General features: G+C 60.5%; 2 protein-coding genes across 7 annotated transcripts in view; both read right to left on the reverse strand.

Annotated features, from left to right (window-relative positions):
* Positions 1-115: 115 nt before the first annotated feature.
* SORBS3 (sorbin and SH3 domain containing 3) lies at positions 116-10,782 on the reverse strand. The gene is made up of 20 exons (XM_058042423.1): positions 10,744-10,782; positions 8,124-8,224; positions 6,983-7,116; positions 6,795-6,900; positions 6,504-6,709; positions 6,370-6,433; positions 6,164-6,278; positions 6,002-6,086; positions 5,887-5,928; positions 5,694-5,780; positions 4,606-4,661; positions 3,317-3,432; positions 3,070-3,149; positions 2,938-2,984; positions 2,700-2,814; positions 2,497-2,622; positions 946-1,326; positions 794-876; positions 593-699; positions 116-514 (listed from the first exon to the last, which is right to left on the reverse strand). The coding sequence occupies exons 3-20, from the start codon at positions 7,079-7,081 to the stop codon at positions 453-455; spliced, it is 1,977 nt and encodes a 658-aa protein (XP_057898406.1). The 5' UTR covers positions 7,082-7,116; positions 8,124-8,224; positions 10,744-10,782; the 3' UTR covers positions 116-452.
* Positions 10,783-11,664: 882 nt separating this feature from the next.
* The window catches only part of PPP3CC (protein phosphatase 3 catalytic subunit gamma), a 60,704-nt gene continuing 50,179 nt past the window's right edge, over positions 11,665-22,189 (reverse strand). Inside the window, exons 12-15 of one of the 6 annotated variants that reach the window (XR_009115801.1) lie at positions 22,071-22,168; positions 19,021-19,050; positions 14,846-16,413; positions 11,665-14,800 (exon numbers count right to left, since the gene is read on the reverse strand). Coding sequence is in view for 2 of the 6 variants with exons in the window: in XM_058042427.1 (XP_057898410.1) it covers positions 16,238-16,413; positions 19,021-19,050; positions 22,071-22,168 (304 nt within the window). In the remaining 4 variants the exon portion in view is untranslated. Of the gene's footprint in view, positions 16,414-19,020; positions 19,051-22,070; positions 22,169-22,189 lie in introns of all 6 variants that reach the window. The other 5 variants (XR_009115800.1, XR_009115803.1, XR_009115802.1 and 2 more) reach the window with 5 other exon arrangements.

Below are 22,189 nucleotides of genomic sequence, written 5' to 3' on the forward strand. Positions count from 1 at the left end.
TGGGCCCGCCCCGGGCCCGCCCGTGGGCGTGGGGGGATCCCCGCGGCCCCACGCGGCGCCCCCGCCCCCGGCTCCGCTGGGACGCGTCCCGGAGCGGCTCCGCCCCAGTCCCGGCACTCCCAGAGCGGCGCTGAGCGGAGCTTTAATGACGGAAAAGAAGCGAAGGCGACTCCCGGACGCGGACCCGCACGGCGCGGCCCGGCCGTCATGGTCAGGCCCGGCACCGGGCAGAGCGATCCCGGCCCGGTGGCACCGGCAGCGGTGAGGAGGGGGCGCGTTAAGGCAGCGGGGCGGGGGAGACAGCCCGCGCTGGGGGATCCGTCCCTGTTAGAAGCAGCCCCATAGGGGCGGGAGGGAGCTGGAGGCGCTTCATCCCCGTGCGGGGACACGGCGGGACACGGCGGGGACACGGCGGGACACGGGGAAGCCCCCGCGGTGCCCACGGCCGCGGGTCACACCGGCGCCACGTAATTCCCGGGGAAAGTGCCGAATTTCTGCGTCCTCCTGGACACTCCTGCGGGTACAAAGAGGCGGTGAGCGGTGAGGGTGGCACCTCGTCCTCATCCCTGTCCCCGAGGAGGTCGCCACGCACCCACGAACCAGCCGTCGTCGCATTGCTGCATGACATCCACCCTGTCCCCTTCCAGCAGCTCCAGCTCGTCGGCGTTTTGGGGCCGGTACTGGTACAGGGCCCGGTACCTGCGACACAAACCATGGGCAGAGCCCACCCCACGCACACGGGCGGGACCCTCGTGGGGACCCCGCGCCCGCGGCCGCCCCTGGCTCTGCTTACGGAGTCCACCGGATCTCGGAGCCGTTGTGGGACGGGGCGGGCTCGGGCCGGGCGCTGCTTTGTGCCACCGCCGGGGTCGGGCGCTGCGGGGGGACACGGGGGGTCAGGGTGGCACCCGCAGCACCAGCGGTGCCAGGGCGGGGGGCACTCACCTGCTCGGGGCTCCAGCCAGGACGCCGCGGCTCCGCAGGGTGTGGGGGGCTGGCAGAAGCCACCAAGGGGCTGGGGGTGCCGGCGTGGGGCAGCTTTGGGGACGGGGGGAAGGTGGCACCGACGCCGGGACCCCGCTTGGCTTCCCGGGGGGACCCCGCGGGAGCCTGGGGGCTGCGGGGGCCGGGCGAGCGCTGCAGGGCCGGGGACCGGGGGCTGGCGGGGCCGGGGGAGGCGGGGATGTCCTCGGCCGTGGTTTTGACCCGCGGCTCCTTCAGCACCTGCACGTAGGTGGCGGGGAAGATGCCCTGGCGGCTGGTGCCCGAGATGCGCCCCTCGTACCAGTTCTCGTTCACCCGGCGCACCAGGCAGATCCGCTCGCCCTGCGGCGGGAGCAGAGGGAGGGTTAGCGCGGGGTGGCACGGGATGAACGGCCCGGGATGGCACGGAACGGCCCGGGATGGCACAGAACAGAGAGGCACAGAATGGCCCAGGATGGCACAGCACAGAATGGCCCAGGATGGCACAGCACAGAATGGCCCGGGGTGGCCCGGAACAGCCCGGGATGGCCCAGCACTGAGAGGCACAGATTGGCCCGGGATGGCAGAACACAGAGAGGCATGGAATGGCCCGGGATGGCACAGCACAGAAAGGCATGGAATGGCCCGGGATGAACAATCCGGGATGGCACAGCATGGCCCGGGATGGCACAGAATGGAGAAGCACAGAATGGCCCAGGATGGCACAGCACAGAATGGCACAGAATGGCACAGAATGGCCCGGGGTGGCCCAGAACGGCCCGGGATGGCACAGCACTGAAAGGCACAGATTGGCCTGGGATGGCAGAGCACAGAGAGGCATGGAATGGCCTGGGATGAATGGCCTGGGATGGCACAGAACAGAGAGGCACAGCATGGCCCAGGATGAACGGCCCGGGATGGCACAGAACAGAGAGGCACAGAATGGCCCAGGATGGCACAGCACAGAATGGCACAGAATGGCCCAGGATGAACGGCCCAGGATGGCACAGCATGGCCCGGGATGGCACAGCACGGAGAGGCACGGATTGGCCTGGGATGAACGGCCCAGGATGGCAGAGCACAGAGAGGCACGGAATGGCCTGGGATGGCACAGCAGAGAGGCACAGAACAGCCTGGGATGGCACAGCACAGAGAGGCACAGATTGGTACGGGATGGCCCAGAACGGCACAGGATGGCAGAGCACAGAGAGGCACAGAACAGCCCGGGATGGCATGGAACAGCCCGGGATGGCCCAGCACGGAGAGGCACAGATTGGTACAGGATGGCCCAGAACGGCACAGGATGGCACAGCACGGAGAGGCACAGAACAGCCCGGCATGGCCCAGCACAGAACAGCCCGGGATGGCACGGAACGGCCCGGGATGGCCCAGGATGGCAGAGCACAGAGAGGCACAGAACAGCCCGGGATGGCACAGAACAGCACAGGATGGCACAGCACAGAGAGGCACAGAACAGCCTGGCATGGCCCAGCACAGAACAGCCCGGGACGGCCCAGCACGGAGCCGCGGTACCTTGCGGAAGGAGAGCTCCACGTGCACATCCCCTCGGAAGTTGTAGAGCGCCAGCGCCTCGCCGTATTCCAGCACCTGCAGCGTGGGAGCCTTGATGGGCTTGGGCACCTCGGTGGGCGGCAGGATCTGGGGGGCACACGCGGGTGAGGGGCAGCGCCGGCGCTTTCCCCCGGCCCCGCTGCCCCCGCACGGCCCGCGCCCACCTCCACGTAGTTGGAGGGGAAGATGCCCACGCGGCCGTGGTGCTCCCCCTCCAGCCAGTTCCTGTCCACCTCCTTGTGGATGTAGACGATGTCGCCCTTCTGCAGCGTCAGCTCCCTGCAAGGGACGCCGTCACCCCTGCCCGCGGGCACGGACCTGCCCTCGGCTCGGCTGGCAGTGCCAGGGCTCCCCCGGTCCCATCTGTCACCGAGGGACCCCAGGGGTGACCCCGGCGCTTACTTGGGAGACTCAGCCTGGAAGTTGAACTTGAGGCGAGCAGCTTTCATCTGCGGAGGGACAGGAGGGGTTACAGGGGACACCGCCAGTCCCGCCACCCCAAATCCCCCCTGGCACGGCACAGCCCGGCCTCACCTTCTTCTCCTCCCTCCTGACGGCCTCCACGGGCTCCCCCAGGTCCGACAGGCTGGGCAGGGTCCCTGGCCTGAGGGTGTCTGTGAAGAGCGGGGTGTGGGGGTCTCAGGGAGGCTCGGGAGGGCTCAAGGGGGGCTCAGGAGGGATCAGAGGGGGCTCAGGAGGGATCAAAGGGGGCTCAAGGGGGGCTCAGGAGGGATCAAAGGGGGCTCAAGGGGGGCTCAAAGGGGGCTCAAGGGGGTCTCACCTCTGCCAGGGCTCCGGTCACTGGCCAGCCCCAGCCCAGCCCGCTCCATGCTGGGGGTGGCAGCTGAGTGCTGGGTGCCAGGGGGGCTCCACAGCCGCTGGGGTGACAGGGGGCTCCTGAGGGGTGACAGTGGCTCAGGGCAGGGCCGTGAACCCTCCCTGCTCTGGCCCTGCTGCCCTTGGGGGTGGCAGGACCCCTGTGTCCCACAGAGCAGGACATCGGGGTCCTGTGCATTGCATGCACCAGGACATCAGGGACCCTCAGGGCCCCTTTATCCCATGGACCCCTGGATCCACAGACCGGGAATTCGGGGTCCACCAGGATCCCTGAATTCCATCAGCCAGGATATCGGGCTCCCCCAGCACCAGGAGCCCGGGATCCCGCAGCCCAAAACCACGGGGTTCCCCAATGAAAGAACACTGGGGTCCCCCAGAACCGGGACCCCCGCTCTGCTCCCTGCGCCGCTCCCGGGGCTCCTCCCGGGGCAGCCAAGCGGGACTGGTCCGAAGTTTTCCGGCAGCGCGGCCCCGCTGCGGCCGAGCAGGAAGCGCCGGGAAGGGCTAATGAATAACCGCGCTCCGGGGGGCGCTGAAAGAGCCCAAATGCGCCCCCCAAAGCCGGAGGAGGGGCTGGGGAGGGGGAGAACCCCCGCCCTGTGCGCCCCTGGGGGTTACGGTGGGTCCTACAAACGGAGGCACTCGTTGGTTTGTTTGTTGGATTGTTTGTTTGTTGGATTGTTTGTTTGTTGGATTGTTTGTTTGTTGGATTGTTTGTTGGATTGTTTGTTTGTTGGATTGTTTGTTGGATTGTTTGTTTGTTGGATTGTTTGTTTGTTGGTTGGTTTGTTTGTTTGTTTTGCTGGCGGGGCACAGAGGGGTCTGTGAGGACACTCCGGTGTGCCCACCCCATCCCGGTGTGCCCACCCCATCCCGGTGTGCCCACCCCACCCCACCCCACCGCGGTGTGCCCTGGCACAGCCGTCCCCTCCCCGTGCCCGTAAGGGACACAGCGGTGGGAATTGGGAACCCGAGCGCCGTCACCTCCCCTGGGACGGAGCCAAAGGCCGGGACGCGGCGTTCCCTGCTCGGGGCCGGGGGAAAGGCTGAGCCCCGCTCCGGCCCCGTCCCACCCTGCGGGCAGCCGGCCCGGCGCCGCTCCCAGCCGTGCGGGGATCCCGGGGGGGTTCCGGGGGGCTCCCACCCCGCGGGGACAGCCCGAGCGCCACCCCCGGAGCGGGGTCCCGTCCCTCGCCCCCTCGGTTTGGGGCTGGGGGCGGCCGCGGAACTCACCGAGCAGCCGGGGAGGCCGGAGCGGGGGAGCGAGCGGTGGGAGCAGCGGCCGGGCTCTGCCGGGAGGAGCGCGAGGGGGTGGGAGAGAAAAATTAATCATCCAGGAGGCCGAGTCTCGGCGGGAAGCGAAGGAGTCCAGCTCGGCTGCGCCAATAAAGCGCCGGACGGACGGACGGACGGGCGGGCTGGGTCCTAAAGCCCCACAGCCGCGGCTCCGAGGGCTGCCGAGCAGCCGTGCGTGCGGCCAGATGTGCGCGGAGCCAGGCGGGGTGTGCGCACATCCAGATGTGCGTGCAGCTCCGTGCAGGCACCCAGATGTGCGGGGCTCCAGCCGCGCACTCATCCATCCATCCAGTTGTGCCCACATCCAGCTGTGCCCACATCCAGTTCACACATCCAGTTGTGCTCACATCCAGTTGTTCCCACATCCAGTTGTTCCCACATCCAGTTGTGCCCACATCCAGTTGTGCCCACATCCAGTTGTTCACACATCCAGTTGTGCACACATCCATCCATTCATCCATCCAGTTGTGCCCACATCCAGTTGTGCCCACATCCAGTTGTTCCCACATCCAGTTGTGCACACATCCAGCCGTGCAGACACCCAGATGTGCAGACACCCAGATGTGCAGGGCTGCAGCCGTGCACCCATCCATCCATCCATCCATCCATCCATCCATCCATCCATCCAGTTGTTCCCCCATCCAGTTGTGCCCACATCCAGTTGTGCCCACATCCAGTTGTGCTCACATCCATCCATTCATCCATCCAGTTGTGCACACATCCAGCCGTGCAGGCACCCAGATGTGCAGAGCTCCAGCTGTGCACTCATCCATCCATCCAGTTGTTCACACATCCAGTTGTGCACACATCCAGCCACACATGCGCCCAGATGTGCAGGCACCCATCCGGGCATTAATCCAGATGTGCATCCCACCACGTGCATGCCCAAGCCTTGCACAAAGCCAGCCCACAGCTGGATGTGCCCACAGCTGGATGTGCCCACAGCTGGATGCGCCCACAGTTGGATGTGCCCACAGCTGGGTGCCCTGGGGTGCCCAAGGGGCAGCAGGAGGGCCCGGGGGTACCTGGCGGGGTGCCCGGCGCGTCTCCATGTCCCTCATGTCCTTGTCCAGCTCCTCGCTGAGCTGCTCCAGCTCCTGCTCCAGCAGCACCTGCACGGGCAATTCGGGGCTGTGGCGGCCAGGCTGGCACTGCCCGCGGGCACCGGGACCCGCTGCCACCCTCAGCACCCCCTGCCTGCCACCCCCAGCTGCTCACCTCGATGGACTGAGCCCGCTTCGGCCGCGCTGCTGCCGGGCTCTGAAAGGGCAGGGGCCGCTCAGGGGTGTGCCCACCTCGGGCCCACCCCTCGCCCTGTGCCAGCCCTGCCTACCTGCTCCCGCGGACAGAACTCCCCTGGTTCGTAGTCAAAAATGCTGCCAGGCTCGGCGGTGGCACCGGTGCCGCCCCAGCGGGTCCTGTGGAGGACGGGGGGGTTCAGCCAGCGCAGCCCGCACTCCCGCCGTGGGCACCCCCGTCCCTGTGCCAGGCTCACCAGTCCATCCCGTTGGGCATCCCGGGGGGCTCAGCCGGGGCCGAGCCCCTCCTGCGCGGCTTGGGGGGCGATGGAGGCGCCGTGGTGGGGCAGGAATGGGTGTCCCAGTCGGGCTCTGGGGACGGGGAGGTGAGCGGGGGCCGGGCCGTGCCCGCCCCGTGCCCGCTCCGTGCCCGCTCCGTGCCCACCCGCGCAGCCGGGCTCACCTGGCAGCTTGCGGTGGATCTGCCGGAACATGCTGCGGTACCAGTCCCGGGGGCTGTCCACGCTCTGGGGGGACACGGTGGGGTGGTGAGGGGGTGACAGCGGGGTGGCACCCCCGCCCTGCGCCCCCACTCACCGAGCGAGATGCCAGGGGCATCCCCGTCTCGTCCACGGGCCCGATGCCATCGTACTTCACCCAGCGCCGCTCCCGCCGCTTGCTGTCCTTGGTCCAGGTCGCCGACCAGCCCGGGGCGGCCCTGGGGCTGGGGCTGGGCTGGGCGGGCACCTGGGTACTGGGGGCTTTGGGCTCCTTGGCTGGCCAGGTCTGGTACCACTCATTCACTGCAGGCAAGGTGGGCACGGCTCAGGTGGGCACGGCCCGGGGGATGTCCCCAGGTGTCCCCGGGATGCTCGGGGCTCTCTGTACCTGAGCTCTTGGGAGCTCCCGGGCTGTTCTGGGCGGTGCCGCGGCTCTCCGGCTCGTGGAAGTGGAAGTTGAGGGTGTTGGAGCCGCGGTGGCGGATGATGGGCACCTGTGGCACAGGGAGGGGCTGGCACAAAGCATCGGGGGGTGCAGCCCCTCCGAACCCCCCAGCATGTGCCAGCCCCACTCACCCTGTGCTGCGGGGACACCTGTGGGGCGGGGAGGAGGCGGGGAACGTCCTCCACCCCCAGGGCCGGGCTGGGGTCGGGGGGCAGGAGCCGGCCCGCCATGGCCGGGGGGCGCGGGATGGTGCCCGGGGGATGCCCTGTGGGAAAAGCAGCTGCGGTGCTCATGGCGTCCCTGTTCCCTGGGCATTGCCAGGCTTTGGCGGAGAGACGGGGGCTCGGAGGAGCCGCGTCCGCACCGCTGGGAGCGTCCCCTGTTATTCCACAGGGGACACCACGTGTGGGGTGACAACGGCGCTGGGAGCGTCCCCTGTTATTCCGAGGCACGGGGGGTGCCAACCGCGGTGGCAGCGTCCCCAGCTCAGCGAAGGGGCTGTTCCTGTTCAGAACCAGCCCTGGCACGGTGCCCGCCTCATTCTCCATGCCAATCCAGACCCCCGCCCCTCGGCCTGCCCCGGCTGGGCAGGGATGGGTCAGCCCGGAGCGGCTCGGGGGGCGATGGCAGCGCCGCGTTCCCATCCCGTGCCCGGTCCCGGGGCGCTGCCCTCCCGCCCGGGCACGTGGCGGCAGCAGCGTCGCCCGCCCGGGAGCGCTGCCAGCGCCGGGAACACGACAGGGCAGAAATATTTCCCCGCCCTGCAGCGCAAACAGAAAGGGAGAGGGGACGGAGGAACAGGGAGCCGGGAACGCGCGGCCGGGCTGTGACTCACCAGGAACGGGCCGGGGGGCGGCTGGGGGGGACGGGACCCCCGGAGCCCTTCCCGACACCCCAGGGATGGCTCCGGGGCCTTCGGGGGACACCGGTGCTCTGGGCTCCGTCCCCACCCCGTCACCGTGCCAGACCCCGCCTCAAACGGGGCGTCCTGGGGGCTCCCCGGCGCCCTCTGTGTGTGTGGGACCCCCAATGGGGACCCCCCGTTTCCCGCACCGCTGGAGGCTCGGCAGCCCCGAGGTTGTAATTAACGTTAATCACCCCCGTGGGGAAACTGAGGACCCGGGGCACACAAAGTGGGGTGCAGGCTCCCGACCCCCAGGGCACCCCAAAAACCTCCGCGCCATTCCCAGCGCAGCCCCACACGGGGCTCGGCCCCTTCCTTGTCCTTTCCCCCCAGAGCTGTCCCCTTGGGCCCCCCCAGCCTGCTCTTACCTCCTGTGCGGTGCCCCCCGAGAAGCTCCGGGCTTTTGGGGAGCCCCGGGGCGAGCGGGCCGGAGCTGCGAGCGGCACGGAGGGAAAAGCCACGGCACGAACTCGGCCGGGAGAAGGAGCGGGGGGGCCCTCAGCTCGTGGAACTGCAGGAGAGCCCCCCAAGAGCATCCCCCGGGAGGGTCGGGAGGCACCGGCTCCGTCCCGGCCGCCGCTGGGTCCCCGTGTGCCCCGGCCCCCCCCCGGGGTGCGCTGCCCCCCCAGCTCTGGAGCGGGGCCGGCCCATTCAGAGTTTCCAGTGACATTTCCAGGGATGGGATCCAGGGAATGGGGCCAAGAGGCTGAACTCATCCCACGCCCCGCGCACGCGTTCCCGCGCACCCGGCCCCGCTTACGAAACGGGGCGAGCCCGGCGCCGCCGCCCCCCGGCGCGATGGAGACGCGGGCTCGGGGGGGGGTTTGGGGAAAGGACGGGGAGGGAATTCCGGGGGGAGGTCGGGACTGAGGGGAGGAGCGGGGTCTGTGCTCCTGAGCGCCTCCGAGAGCCGGCATGGGGCACGGGGAGAGCAGAGACCCCAGCCCCACTGCCGGCCGCTGTCCCACGGTGACCCTCCATCCCTCCATCCCTTCCATCCCCTCCGTTTCTCCATCTCTCCATCTCTCCATCTCCTCCATCCCTCCATCCCTTCAATCTCTCCATCCCCCAGGGATTTGGGCACCGGGGACCCCCATGTGAGTCCCCCGTGTCCCACCTCATCCCCTCCAGCGTCCCTGCTTCCCCACCGATGGAGAAGGGGATTTCGGGGGATTTTTGGCAGAGGGTGAGGAGGGAAATGCGGAGAGGTGAGGGCCGAAGTGGGGAGTGGGATCTGTGCTCCTGGGAATGGAATCTGTGCTCCTGGAGTGGGATCTGTGCTCCTGGGAGTGGGATCTCTGCTCCTGGGAGTGGGATCTGTGCTCCTGGGAATGGGATCTGTGCTCCTGGAGTGGGATCTGTGCTCCTGGAATGGGATCTGTGCTCCTGGGAGTGGGATCTGTGCTCCTGGAATGGGATATGTGCTCCTGGAATGGGATCTGTGCTCCTGGGAGTGGGATCTGTGCTCCTGGAATGGGATCTGGGCTCCAGGGAATGGGATCTGTGCTCCTGGAATGGGATCTGTGCTCCTGGGATGGGATCTGTGCTCCTGGGAGTGGGATCTGTGCTCCTGGGAGTGGGATCTGTGCTCCTGGAATGGGATCTGTGCTCCTGGGAATGGGATCTGTGCTCCTGGGAATGGGATCTGTGCTCCTGGGAGTGGGATCTGTGCTCCTGGAATGGGATCTGTGCTCCTGGGATGGGATCTGTGCTCCTGGAGTGGGATCTGTGCTCCTGGGAGTGGGATCTGTGCTCCTGGAGTGGGATCTGTGCTCCTGGAGTGGGATCTGTGCTCCTGGGATGGGATCTGTGCTCCTGGAGTGGGATCTGTGCTCCTGGGAGTGGGATCTGTGCTCCTGGAATGGGATCTGTGCTCCTGGGAATGGGATCTGTGCTCCTGGAATGGGATCTGTGCTCCTGGAGTGGGATCTGTGCTCCTGGGAGTGGGATCTGTGCTCCTGGAGTGGGATCTGTGCTCCGGGAATGGGATCTGTGCTCCAGGGAATGGGATCTGTGCTTCTGGAATGGGATCTGTGCTCCTGGAATGGGATCTGTGCTCCAGGGAATGGGATCTGTGCTCCTGGAATGGGATCTGTGCTCCTGGAATGGGATCTGTGCTCCTGGGAATGGGATCTGTGCTCCTGGAATGGGATCTGTGCTCCTGGGAGTGGGATCTGTGCTCCTGTGCCCACCCAAGCCCTGCTGTGGGGCACAGTCCGAGCAGAGCCCCCCATCCCCACTGCACCATCCCCTCCATCCGCCCGTCCCTGAGGAATCCAGGCAGGGTCCCCCCCCCCCCGGAACACCCCCCGGGTGCCCCACTCTGTGGGTGCCCCGTGTCCCCCCGCAGCCCCCACTCACCCGCCGGCCGCTTCCTGCTCCCCTAAAGTGCTGACACCCCCAAAACGGGGCTGCCCCAGCCCTTCCTCATCCCGTGAGCTCCCACGTGAGCTCCAAGGGCGATGGTGGCTTCGCTGCCACCCCTCGGTCCCCACCAGGTCACCGCCCCCTGCTGCTGGGGACCATGGCAGGAGCCCCGGCGGGCTGCGATCCTGCGCCCGGGGACACAGGGGACACCGGACACAGGGGACAGAGGGGACACAGGGGACAGAGGGGACACAGGGGACACCGGACACAGGGGACACAGGGGACAGAGGGGACACAGGGGACAAGGGACACGGGGGACAGGGTGTACTCCCCCGCCCCAATGCCTGGGAATGCGGCAGCTCCTTGCTGCCCGCTGGGGACACCGAGGCGAGGACCAGGAGCGGATCCCGCTGGCAAATCCCGGGGTGCCGAGGGCAGGGATGGCAGCAGGGCCAGGGTGGCGGGGTTAAACCCAGCGAGAGGGGACCCCGAGCCCATCCCTGCTGCCAAGGGGTGACAAATCCCCTCCAGCCCACCCAGGGACACCTCTCGATGTCGCAGCGATGCCAGGAGCAGCCCCCTCACCCCAGCCCCCCTGGGGGTGCCCAAATCCCCGCTCACCTCCCGCTCCCGTGCCCGGCCAGGAGCCTCCAGCGCCGGCCCTGCCTCGGTCCCTCCCTCCCTCCCTCCCTCCCCGCGGCTCCCAGCACCAGCCTCCGCTCACAGATAAATATTTAACGCGCAGCCCGGGCCGGGATTAACAAAGGGCGAGTGTTTCCTGTTTGCTCAGCGGCGATGCCAGCCGGGAACGCGCGGCCGGGCCCGGGGATGCTCCCAGGGATGCTGCCCTGGGCAGGGATGTGCCCGGAGCCCCCCGGTGCCCAGCGCGGGGTCTGCCAGCGGCTTGGGGGCTCCCCGGTTTGGGTGGGAACACCCAGGAAAAGGGTGGGAGAGCCGGAGCATCCTGGCTGGGGCGGGCCCTGGATGCATCCGGAGCGGGAATGCTGCGGGGAGGAGCAGGTGGGAAATGGGAGCACGTGGTGAGCTGAGCCCGAAGGAATTCCTGATTGGGATCACGGCCTGGAGTCCTCCAGAGCTCATCCTGAATATTCTGCTGGCCCTGGGGAAGAGGGGATGGATCCCAGGTGTGGAAGGCAGAGTGGGAGCCACAGCAGCTCCCAGGGAATGATGCAGGAGGGGATCCCTGAGCAGGACCCGTGGAACTTTGGGGACCCACCCAGATCCCGAGCCCAGGGCTGCTCCCTGAGTCCTCGCTGTGGAGGGAACACCCCCAGAAGGGACAAGGAAGGAGCTGGGGTGGAACAAGAGCTGGCACATCCCGTCCTGCCCCTGCTGGCACCGCGTTATTTACCCAGGGAAGGACGAGGAGCAGGAGCTGAGAGCTCTCCAAATCTCCAAATTCCTGTGCTGGGGGCTGGGAGATGACCTGAAGAGCCTCTAAAACCCCCCAAATCCTCCTTTCTGGCAGCAATGAACCCCCCTCAGCCACCCAAAAAATCACAGTGGAGCACAGTGACTGTGTCAATTTTTAACTTTTTTTTTCTTTTTTTTTTCCTCCTTAAAGATGACTCCGATTTACATCGAGACAGTTCTAACAAATTCATTCCTTGTTTCACAAAAAAAAAAAAAAAAAGAAGAAATTATATTAAATAATTTCTGCCAATAAATAACATTTTCACCATTTTTTTTCTCCTTTCAACAGAACTAAAAAAAAAAAAAAAAAGAAAAAAAAAAAAGCAAGAAATAAAAATAAAAATTAAAAAGGAGGCAGTCTCCAGGCAACGGGCGTATGATCCTTCAGCATCGAGAACCCTAAAATCACCATCACTGCACCCCTGGAGGGCTTCAGGTCCTCCCTGGCCGAGGTTTGGTGGGATCTGCATCCCTGCCAGCTCCCCTGGCCAGGTGGGATCCGTGCCAGAGGCAGCCAGAGGGGTTCTCCCAATCCCAAAAAAAGAAAATTAAGCTTGAACTCAACCCACCACCCGCCCCATTGCCGACTCCCCTCCTTGGACATGCACCTTGCTAGAACATGCAAAAAAACCCAGGCTGCGGGGAGGTGGGGGCTTTCCCTGGATTTGGGGGCTCCCTCGGGCCGGGGGGGTCCCCTCAATCCCGGATGTCCAAGCTCCAGGTGGCAGCCGGGGAGGGGAAGGGACGGGCGGGAGCTCGGAGAGGAGGGGTCAGAGACAAGCCCAGCCCCGAGGCGCTGGATTTGGGGGGAAAAGGAGGAAAAGGGGGAGTTTGGGGGCGTTTCTGGATTGGTTTTTTTTTTTTTTTTGGTTTGCCGTGGTGGGGGATCGGGGCAGGGAATTCTGCTCCCAAGTTGTCCCCAAAAGAGGGGAGGGGGGATCTCGGCTGGGGGCGGTGGCAGGGGCAGCCCGGCATGGAGAGGGGGCGTTAATTAATTGAGGGGGTAATTAGCACCCAGAGCCCCATCGCTGCTCCTCACCCCCTCGGGAAGTGCTTCAAAGGGAACAGGGGAGCTGGCAGTGTGACAGCCACACGTGTGGGTGCCACAGGGACACAGGGACAACACCCAGGTGGCCCTTGGCCACCATCTCCAGGGTGGCACAGTGCAGCTCTAGGGATAAGGGGGGATAAAAATTCCACCCATTCTCCAGGGCCAGGACAATGAAGATCCAGCCCTTTTCCAGAGCTGGGACACTGGGGAGCTGCAGTTCCACCAGCCCCAAGCATCATCAGGGGGTTGGATCCGAGCGCCCAAACCACGAAGCACAAAGTCCAAAAAGATTTTGAGGAGGAGGAATTGGTGATGCCAGAGCAGGAGAAGAGGGTGGGGGGGACAAACTGGCCAGCAAAGCAAATCCCCCTGTGTGATGGGCAGGGCCCTGCTGACCCCCCCACGGCGGGAACAGGGGGGGTGCCAGGCTCGGGGTCCCGCAATTCCCATCCCAAATATCCCGACTAAAACCTGGCTGGCTTGGGTGAGATCCCAGCCTGGGTCAGCACAACACGCCCGAACATGCACGGGCAGCCCTGGGCACCACACACGGGCTCACCGCTCACAGGAGGCCCTGAAAGGACAAAGAAATACTCACAGACAAAAGGCAATTTGGCCCCACTCCTCGGACTGGGGGGAGAGAAGCTCGCTGCAAACATCTCGCAAAGCGGTGGGCGTGGAAAATAAAAAGGGATCAAAGGGAAAAAAAAAAAAAAAAAACCAACCAAAAAAAGAAAAAGAAATTAAAAAAAAAAAAAAAAGAGGGGAAAGTGGAGGCATGTGACTGAAAAGTGTGGAAACCCAGCGGTCTGCTCACAGAATCCTAAAGAGCCCCGTGGGATTAGGTGACGTCTGATCCTAAGACAATTTGAAAGCTTCCTGGGAAGTTGCTGTTTTCCCTCTGGCGCTGGAACCGCCGAGGGAAGACGGCAACAAGCAGGGAAAGCCTTGGCAAAGATCCCCTGGAGAGGCTCAGCCCTGCCTGCAGAGAGCTCGGGAGAAGGGGGACGGGGAAAGATGGAGAGGGGAGTGCTCCAGGAGCTGCTGCCTCAGCTGCAGGCAATGGGCACGGCTGGGAAGGGAAGGGACCAATGGGAATCCCATCAAACACATGGGAATCCCATAAAAACACATGGGAACTGAGCAATGGGAACCCCAGAAAAAACTTCACAGCTCACAGGGAACTGAGCAATGGGAATCCCATAAAACACATGGGAATCCCATAAAAACACATGGGAACTGAGCAATGGGAACCCCAGAAAAATCTTCACAGCTCACAGGGAACTGACCAATGGGAATCCCATAAAACACATGGGAATTGAGCAATGGGAACCCCAGAACACACATGGGAAATGAGCAATGGGAATCCCATAAAACACACGGGAACTGACCAACAGGAATCCCATAAAAACCTTCACAGCTCACAGGGAACTGACCAATGGGAATCCCATAATACACCTGGGAACTGAGCAATGGGAATCCCATAATACACCTGGGAATTGACAAATTGGAATCCCATAAAACACATGGGAATCCCATAAAACACATGAGAATTGACAAATGGAAACCCCATAATACACATGGGAACTGAGCAATGGGAATCCCATAAAACACAGGGGAACTCACCAACTGGAACCCTACAAAATCTTTCACAGCTCATGTGGGAAGTCACCAGCAAGAATCCCACAAAATCCTGCCCAGCTCACAGGGAAGTGACCAACGGGAATCCCATAAAACCCTTCACAGCTCACAGGGAAGTCATCAATGAGAATCCCATAAAACCCTGCACAACTCTTATGGGAAGTGACAAACAGGAATCCCATAAAACCCTTCACAGCTCACACTGGAACTGACGAACAGGAACCCCACAAAATCCTGCACAGCTCACAGGAAAGTGACCAACGGGAATCCCAAAAAACCCTGCACAGCTCACAGGGAAGTGACCAAAGGGAATCCCACAAAACCCTGCACAGCTCACACTGGAACTGACCAACAGGAACCCCACAAAACCCTGCACAGCTCTCACTGGAAGAGACCAACAGGAACCCCACAAAACCCTGCACAGCTCACAGGGAAGTCACCAACAGGAACCCCACAAAACCCTGCACAGCTCACACTGGAAGAGACCAACAGGAACCCCACAAAATCCTGCACAGCTCACAGGGAAGTGACCAATGGGAATCCCAAAAAACCCTGCACAGCTCTCACTGGAAGAGACCAAAGGGAATCCCACAAAACCCTGCACAACTCATGTGGGAAGTGACCAACGGGAATCCCAAAAAACCCTTCCCCAGCACTCCCAGTGTAAATGAAGAATGCTCAGAGTGACAGAATGCTCAGCTCCCGCTCCAAAATCCCTCACCCCACACCCAGGGGTGTCCCCTGGGAACCCCCAGGATCCCTGTCCAGAACTCCCTGCCAAAATTCCTGCCACATCCACTCGGTTCTGCCTTCCAAGCCCTCCCTGCTCCCCAGTCCAGGGGCTGTCCTGTCACCAGCACCCAGCCACATCTCCCAGAACCAGCAGTGCCCAAATCTTATCTCAAACTTTTATCAGCCATCCCCTGCTCCAGCTGCTGGGAAAGGCAGAGCTGCCCATGGCTCCTCTGGAACAGCCAAGGGTGGGTGATGCCCAAAGCCACACACCCTGGGGGGACAGGGGGGTGACACTGGGGTGACCACGCTGTCCCCAACACCCCAAACTGCTCAGCAAGGGCTGACTGCAGAGAGGGGAGCAGGGAATGTGCCATGGGCTGGGCAGCTGTGCTGGTGGGGGAATGGGGGAGCTGCAGCCTGCAGGGTGTAAATCACCCCCTTTTCCTTTAAAACTTTGCCCTGCAGCTTTCCCAGGGATCATCAGACAGCAGAGATAATTCCTCTGCTCTGAATCAGAGGGATTCCCAAGGGAATTCTGCTGCACAAACTGACTGCTCCAAGAGGAAGGACCACAACAAGGGGCAGCACTTCCCCCACCTTCTCCCGATTTTCCTTTGGGATAAAGCTGAAATCCTGAAGGAAAAGGTGCTGTGATTGGTGTTAACAACCCTGGAGCTGCCCCTGGCTGTCACCTTGGAAAAGAGGGATGGATCCCAGCAATCTGCCTTCCAGGGAATTGGTTGCTAAAGCAGCAGCTGCAGGTAGGCAAGAGGTGGAAAAAAAGAACAGGAAAAATCTGGGGAAGAAAACAGGTGTGTAAAGGAAAACCAACCCAACCGTATCCTGAAGGGAAGGACCTGCTGTGGAAAGCTCAGGCTAAGTCCAAATTGTGCCAAAGTCAACGACCCAAGTTGCCTGGTTTGACTGATTTTTGATTTTTAATCCAACACCCCCCCAGCAGAGGTTTGGCCTCTCAGGGAGGGCAGCTGGACAGCACAACACTCCCGGGATGCTCTAGCAGTTGGATTGGTTTCTAACTCAAAAAAAAAAAAAAAAAAAAAAAAAAAAGACATTTTCATATATATTGAACATAAATTAAAAAAAAAAAAAATTACAAAATGGTCACTTTCTCACAGAACGGATGCGGACTGGATTTATGGACGTGCCTCCAGGTGAAGCCGGTTTTCTCCCCCTGCCCCCACCCCACCCCGCTAATAAATAAATAAAATTCATGACGTTTTGGATCCTCTGGCGTTACTGGGGTTTCTTGCCCGTGCCGTTCTTGTCCGCAGAGTTCGAGGTTACCAAGTTCACGGGGCCGTCCGCGTGCAGCGAATCCTTGCGCGGCGGCATGCGCTCGTTGATGCGGTCCAGCCCCCGCGCCTCCTCGAAGCTGCGGATCTTGTGCTGCGGGGAGAAGCCGCGGATGGCTGCGGGAGGGAAGGGAGCACAGGGAGGAGAGGTGTCAGCATCAGGATGGAATGAACCCCAGAGGAACCCTCCAGCACACGCCAGACACCAACGGGGACAGGTGGAGGGGACAGAAAGCACCGGGCTGCGTTTGGGGATTCTTTGGGAGGTTTGGGAGGTGCCAGCGCGTGTTCGGGAGCAGCTGGAGGCAAGGTTTAGGAGGTGCTCTGCTCCCTAAGAGCTGCTTCTTTATGGGGAGGTTTGGGATTTGCTCTGCTCCCTAAGAGCTGGTTCTTTTTGGGGAGGTTTGGGATTTGCTCTGCTCCATAAAAGGAGGCTCTTTTTAGGGAGGTGTGGGATTTATACTGCTTCCTAAGAGCTCGTTCTTTTTGGGGAGGTTTAGGATTTACTCTGCTCCCTAACAGCTGGTTCTTTTTGGGGAGGTTTGGGAGTAGATCTGCTCCCTAAGAGCTGGTTCTTTTGGGGGAGGTTTAGGATTTGTTCTGCTCCCTAAAAAGAGGTTCGTTTTGGGGAGGTTTGGGAGTAGATCTGCTCCCTAAGAGCTGGTTCTTTTTGGGGAGGTTTAGGATTTGCTCTGCTCAAGAGATGGTTCTTTTCGTGGAGGTTTAGGAGGTGCTCTGCTCCCTAAGAGCTGCTTCTTTTTAGGGAGGTTTGGGATTTGCTCTGCTCCATAAAAGGAGGCTCTTTTTAGGGAGGTGTGGGATTTACTCTGCTCCCTAAGAGCTGGTTCTTTTTGGGGAGGTTTGGGATTTGCTCTGCTCCCTAAGAGCTGGTTCTTTTTGGAGAATTTCAGGATTTGCTCTGCTCCCTAAGAGGAAGTTCTTCTTTTTAGACAGGTTTAGGATTTGCTCTGCTCCCTAAAAGGAGGCTCTTTTTAGGGAGGTTTAGGATTTTCTCTGCTCCCTAAGAAGTTGAGGATTTGCTCTGCTCCCTTAGAGGAGGTTCTTGTTTTTAGGGAGGTTTTAGGATTTGTTCTACTTCCTAAGAGCTGGTCCTTTTTGGGGAGGTTTAGGATTTGCTTTGTTCCCGAAGAGGTTCTTTTTCTTTAAGAGAGGTTTAGGACTTGCTCTGCTCCCTAAGAAGTTTAGGATTTGTTCTGCTCCCTAAGAAGAGGCTCTTTTTTTTAGAGAGGTTTAGGATTGGCTTTGTTCCCTAAAATGAGGTTCTTTTTAGGGAGGTTCAGGATTTCTCTGCTCCCTAAGTGCTGGTTCTTTTTGGGGAGGTTTGGGATTTGCTTTGCTCAAGAGATGGCTCTTTTTTGGGGAGATTTAGGATTTGCTCTGTTCCATAAAAGGACGTTCTTTCTTTTTAGGGAGGTTTAGGATTTGCTCTGCTCCCTAAGAGCTGGTTCTTTCCTTTTAGGGAGGTTTAGGATTTGCTCTACTCACTAAGAACTGGTTCTTTTTCTTGAAGAGGGGTTTAGGATTTTCTCTGCTCTCTAGGAGGAGGTTCTTTTTTGGGAGGTTTAGGACTTTCTCTGCTACCTAAGAGCTTTTCATGGAAGCATGCAATAGTTTGGGCTGGGAGATTAAAATCACCCAGTTAAATTATCCCAGGTTTAACCTTGGACACTTACAGAGATGGGGCAGCCACAGCTTTTCTGGAAATTCCATCCCACCACCCTTACAGGAAAGAATTTCCTTCCAATATCCCAAACTTCCCCCGATTTTAATAGTATAGGAAGAACTCGATAAACCAGACAGGTGCTTGCTGTCCCCAGAGAGTGAAATCTCAGGAAAATTTCAAAGCTGAAAAACACGACACTAAAAAATAACAATTAAAAAGAAAATAAAAATTTTAAAAAAAGGCAAAACCCAGAACAACAGAACAAAGACACCACCACAAGGCTCTGAACTCCGACACAAACCACACACTGCAACACCAGGAGAGGGAACAGCTAGTCCTTGGATCACAAAGGCAAAATTCTTGCATGACCAGGAGACACACGGGCAGATTTGGGAGGGATGAATCCCACGGAGGAATTTCATGTCCCTGTTCCATCACCGCGGGGACGAGCACGTCACCCTGGCCCTGATGACACGGACCAAATGTGAAACTCCTTTGTGCTACGGAGAATTTAAGGAAAAGGAGCCTCTGCCAAATCTTTTACAAGGACTTGGCTGGCTCACAAACAACTTCCCTTGGTAAGCAAAGCCTCTGTAGAGCTGCGTGGCCCCGCTTGGCATCGAGGAAAAATCCTCATGGATCCGTCATTCCTACACCCTACAGGCAGAGAATTGCCTCTCCACCTTGGCCTACCTGTGGGGAGGGCAGGGGTTACACCAGCACCACAAAATCCTGTTTTCTAAGGGTTTTGATGGTGCTGGCAGATTGTAGGACCTCAACCCCAAGGTCTCGAGCCGCCGCAGCAGGAACCGCTTTGGCAACTCCAAATAAAGGTGTCCCACTAAGGAATAAACTGTTCAAGCTGCAACAGCCTTGAACCAAACCCCTGGGTGTTTTTTCCTTCCCAGCAGGGCCTTGTCCTCCCCCACTTCTGGTGATGCAAGAGTAAAAAGCTTCCGTTAAGGGCTGGTAAAGCTCTTTAAAATGAGCGCACGCACACACGGAGATGATTTGAGTCTCTCGCCGGGTTCTAGCCATACCTTCCCGTGCCTCTACCGCTTCTACTGTGGCTGCAATACAGAAGAACAGTGGCATGCAGAAATGAAGACAGGGAAAAAAAAAATAAAATAAAACAAAACAAAAAACCAAAACAAAACAGGAAAAAAAAAAAAACAAAAAAAAAAAAGGAACAAAAACAGAGTGACAGTGAGTGATCCGACATCATGGCTGCGACGCAGAGCCCGCGGCCCCCCAGCCCCGGTGGTGCCAAACGAGTGGCGAGAGGGGAGAAAAAGGTGACAGGAGGTGGAGAGGAAGGGGGGAAGGGGACCCCCGAGGGCTCAGGGGGAGTCTCCTTTCCTCTGGGTTGATCTGATGGAAGGACAGAGGAGCAGAGAGTGGGGGCTTCCTGCTGTGTGCACCGCACAGGGACAAGCTCGGAGTAAGCTCTGCTCCAAGCTGGGTGGCTCCAGAACCCCTTTGGGTGATCAGTTATGTGGGATTCACCCTCCACCACACAGAAGAGATCCCAGGGGATGTTTTGGAGCAGTGGGAAGGAGAGGGGCAGCCTGTTTTCCAGGGAAGGACAAGCAGCAGGTACTGGGCTGCTCCGCTCCCGGTGCCTTGAGTTGTAACAGAAAATCAGGCTCCAAATCCAGTTTGGCTTCAGCTCCACCTCCTGCAAGTGTTACCAAGCAACAAGGCACCACAGAGCTGAGCAATGTCCCCCTTCCTAAATCTGCTGCAGCAACATCCGAGGTTTGGTAGGCCCTGCCTCAACATCTGGAAGGGCGCCCTTCCCTTGAGCAGACTCTCTGGATTTTAGCCTCAAAACTGCAGCTTTTTTCACTTTGGACACAATGCAGAGGCCACGTGGTCCTGGGGAGGCCACGGAGGAAGGATGGAGCTGTGGCTGCACAGCTCAGCTCTGCCCCAGATTCCGTGACTTTGTTCAGTAGATTTTGCCAAGCCCTGCTGTGAAAGGCTGGGGAGAGGCTCAGGAGGGCAGGGCCCCCCTCACTGCAGCCCTGTTTCCCTTTTCTGAGGTGCACAGGCACCCCAAAAGGGGGGCACGGCCCCTCCTCCTCACCCAGCAGACGGGGCTCCCATAAATTCACTGGGAGTGTGAAGGGATGTGCAAAATGGGAAAGGGTGGGAGGATGGGGAAAAGGGGGAGGGGAAAGGGTCAGGACAGGAAAAGGGGGAAGGACAGGGAAGGGAGAGTGGGAGAAGGGGGAAGGAAAGGGAAAAGGGGGAGGGAAAAGGGTCAGGACAGGGAAAGGAGGGTGAGAGAAGGTGGAAGGACAAGGAAAGGAGGGAGGGAGAAGGGGGAAGGACAGGGAAAAGGGAAAGGAAAGGGGTCAGGACAGGGAAATGGGGTTGGGAGAAGGTGGAAGGACAGGGAAAGGGGGAGGGAAATGGGTCAGGACAGGGAAAAGAGAATGGGAGAAGGAGGAAGGACAGGGAAAGGAAGGTGGGAGAAGGGGAAGGTCAGGGAAATGGGGGAGGGAAAAGGGTCAGGACAGGGAAAGGAGGGTGGGAGAAGGAGGAAGGTCAGGGAAAGAGAGGTGAGAGAAAGGGAAGGACAGGGAAAGGAGAGTGGGAGAAGGAGGAAAGACAGGAAAAGGGGAGTGGGAGAAGGGGGAAGGACAGGGAAAGGGAGGAGGGAGAAGGGTCAGGACAGGGACAGTGGGAGAAGGGGAAGGTCAGGGAAAAGGGGGAAAGAAAGGGGTCAGGACAGGGAAAGGGAGGAGGGAGAAGGGGAAGGACAGGGAAAGGGGTCAGGACAGGGAAAGGAGAGTCGGAGAAGGAAGGAGGACAGGGAAAGGAGAGTCAGAGAAGGAAGGAGGACAGGGAAAAGGGGTGAGGAGGGCAGGAGAAGGCGGGAGATGCCGAGGGCAGCGGGGGCAGCCTGCAGGCGCGGGCAGGGCGGGTAAGGCAGCAGCAAAGGCCCAGCTTGTTTGTTCTGTCCTGGGGAGAGGCTGATTTTGGGGGAGAGGAGGTCCCTGGTACCCCTGAGAGCAGCCCCTGAGAGGGGAAGGTGCTGGAGAACGTCACAGCATGACCCTGTGCTGTCGGGATCCTGGGACAGAGCTGCTGCAGCAGCCACCTTCCCACTCAGGCTCTGTTCCCAGAACTGGGGCGACGGGGCTGTGATGGTTTCTATAAAAAAAGGGAAAAAATATCCATCCTCCTCTGTGGGCAGAGGAATCCATGAGCTTGGGAGTGCTGCTGCACCCTCCCTGGGAGCAGGCAGTGATATTGCCACGTTTCTGACTCGTGAACTCTTTAATCCAGGCAAACCCCAGCCCCAGCCCAGGGAGAGCTGCAGGAAATCCCCGGTGCCCATGGAAGGGGGAAGCTGGGGAGGTGCCAGGCTTCAAAGGCCATGGCAGGGGAGGATTAACACACTGGATTACAGGATTCCCCCTGGGCTAGCTCATTCCCTGAGCACCAGCCAACCTCCTTGCCCTGGGAGGGGAAGGATTGGATCCTGTGCTTTCTGAGCTGCTGAGGGAGGCAGCAAATTTGGGAAGAAACCTCCACAACTACCTCAAAACCTGAGAGGAGACTTTTCTGAACCATCCAGCCCTGGAGGAACCTCGTTCCTTTGGCTGGACCTTCCTCCTGTTTGGGATTCATGACTTTTGACAGGGGCAGATTGGGAGGGGTGTGGTTGAACGAAGAACAAACAAGCAGCTGTGTCACTGTCACATTCACACAGAGGCAGTGTCACTGTCACATTCACACAGAGGCTGTCACACAGCAGCAGCACAGCGAGGGGAGGCAGAGGATGTGCACCATGCAGCGTTAGAAGGGAAATCAAGGAGAAAAACTTGTTGCAGAAACAAACAATTAAGCACTGAACATGCTTTAGGCAGGGTGCTGTGGGTTTTCTTCCTCGAGGGTACACGGGGACAGCCTGGCATCTCTCCACACCCCCGCCTACACCTCTGCTTACTCCTGCTTGGCAATCCTTCCTCCCCAGGGGCCTGAACCCTGGCTGGGGTCCCCTGGCACCCTCCAGGCCGCCCGTGGGAGCTGCTCCAGGGGGTTTGGGGCAGGGGGATGCAGGGGCAGGGATACTCACCGGTCTGCAGGGTCTGCCTCCCCCCCGAGAGCACTCCCAGGGGCAGGGTACCTGTGGGGGTCAGGCCTTTGAGGGTCAGCACGCTCTCACTCTCCTCCCTGCAGGGAACAGCAGCAGTT

Source organism: Melospiza georgiana, chromosome 31, assembly GCF_028018845.1.
Source record: "Melospiza georgiana isolate bMelGeo1 chromosome 31, bMelGeo1.pri, whole genome shotgun sequence".
NCBI lineage: Eukaryota > Metazoa > Chordata > Aves > Passeriformes > Passerellidae > Melospiza > Melospiza georgiana.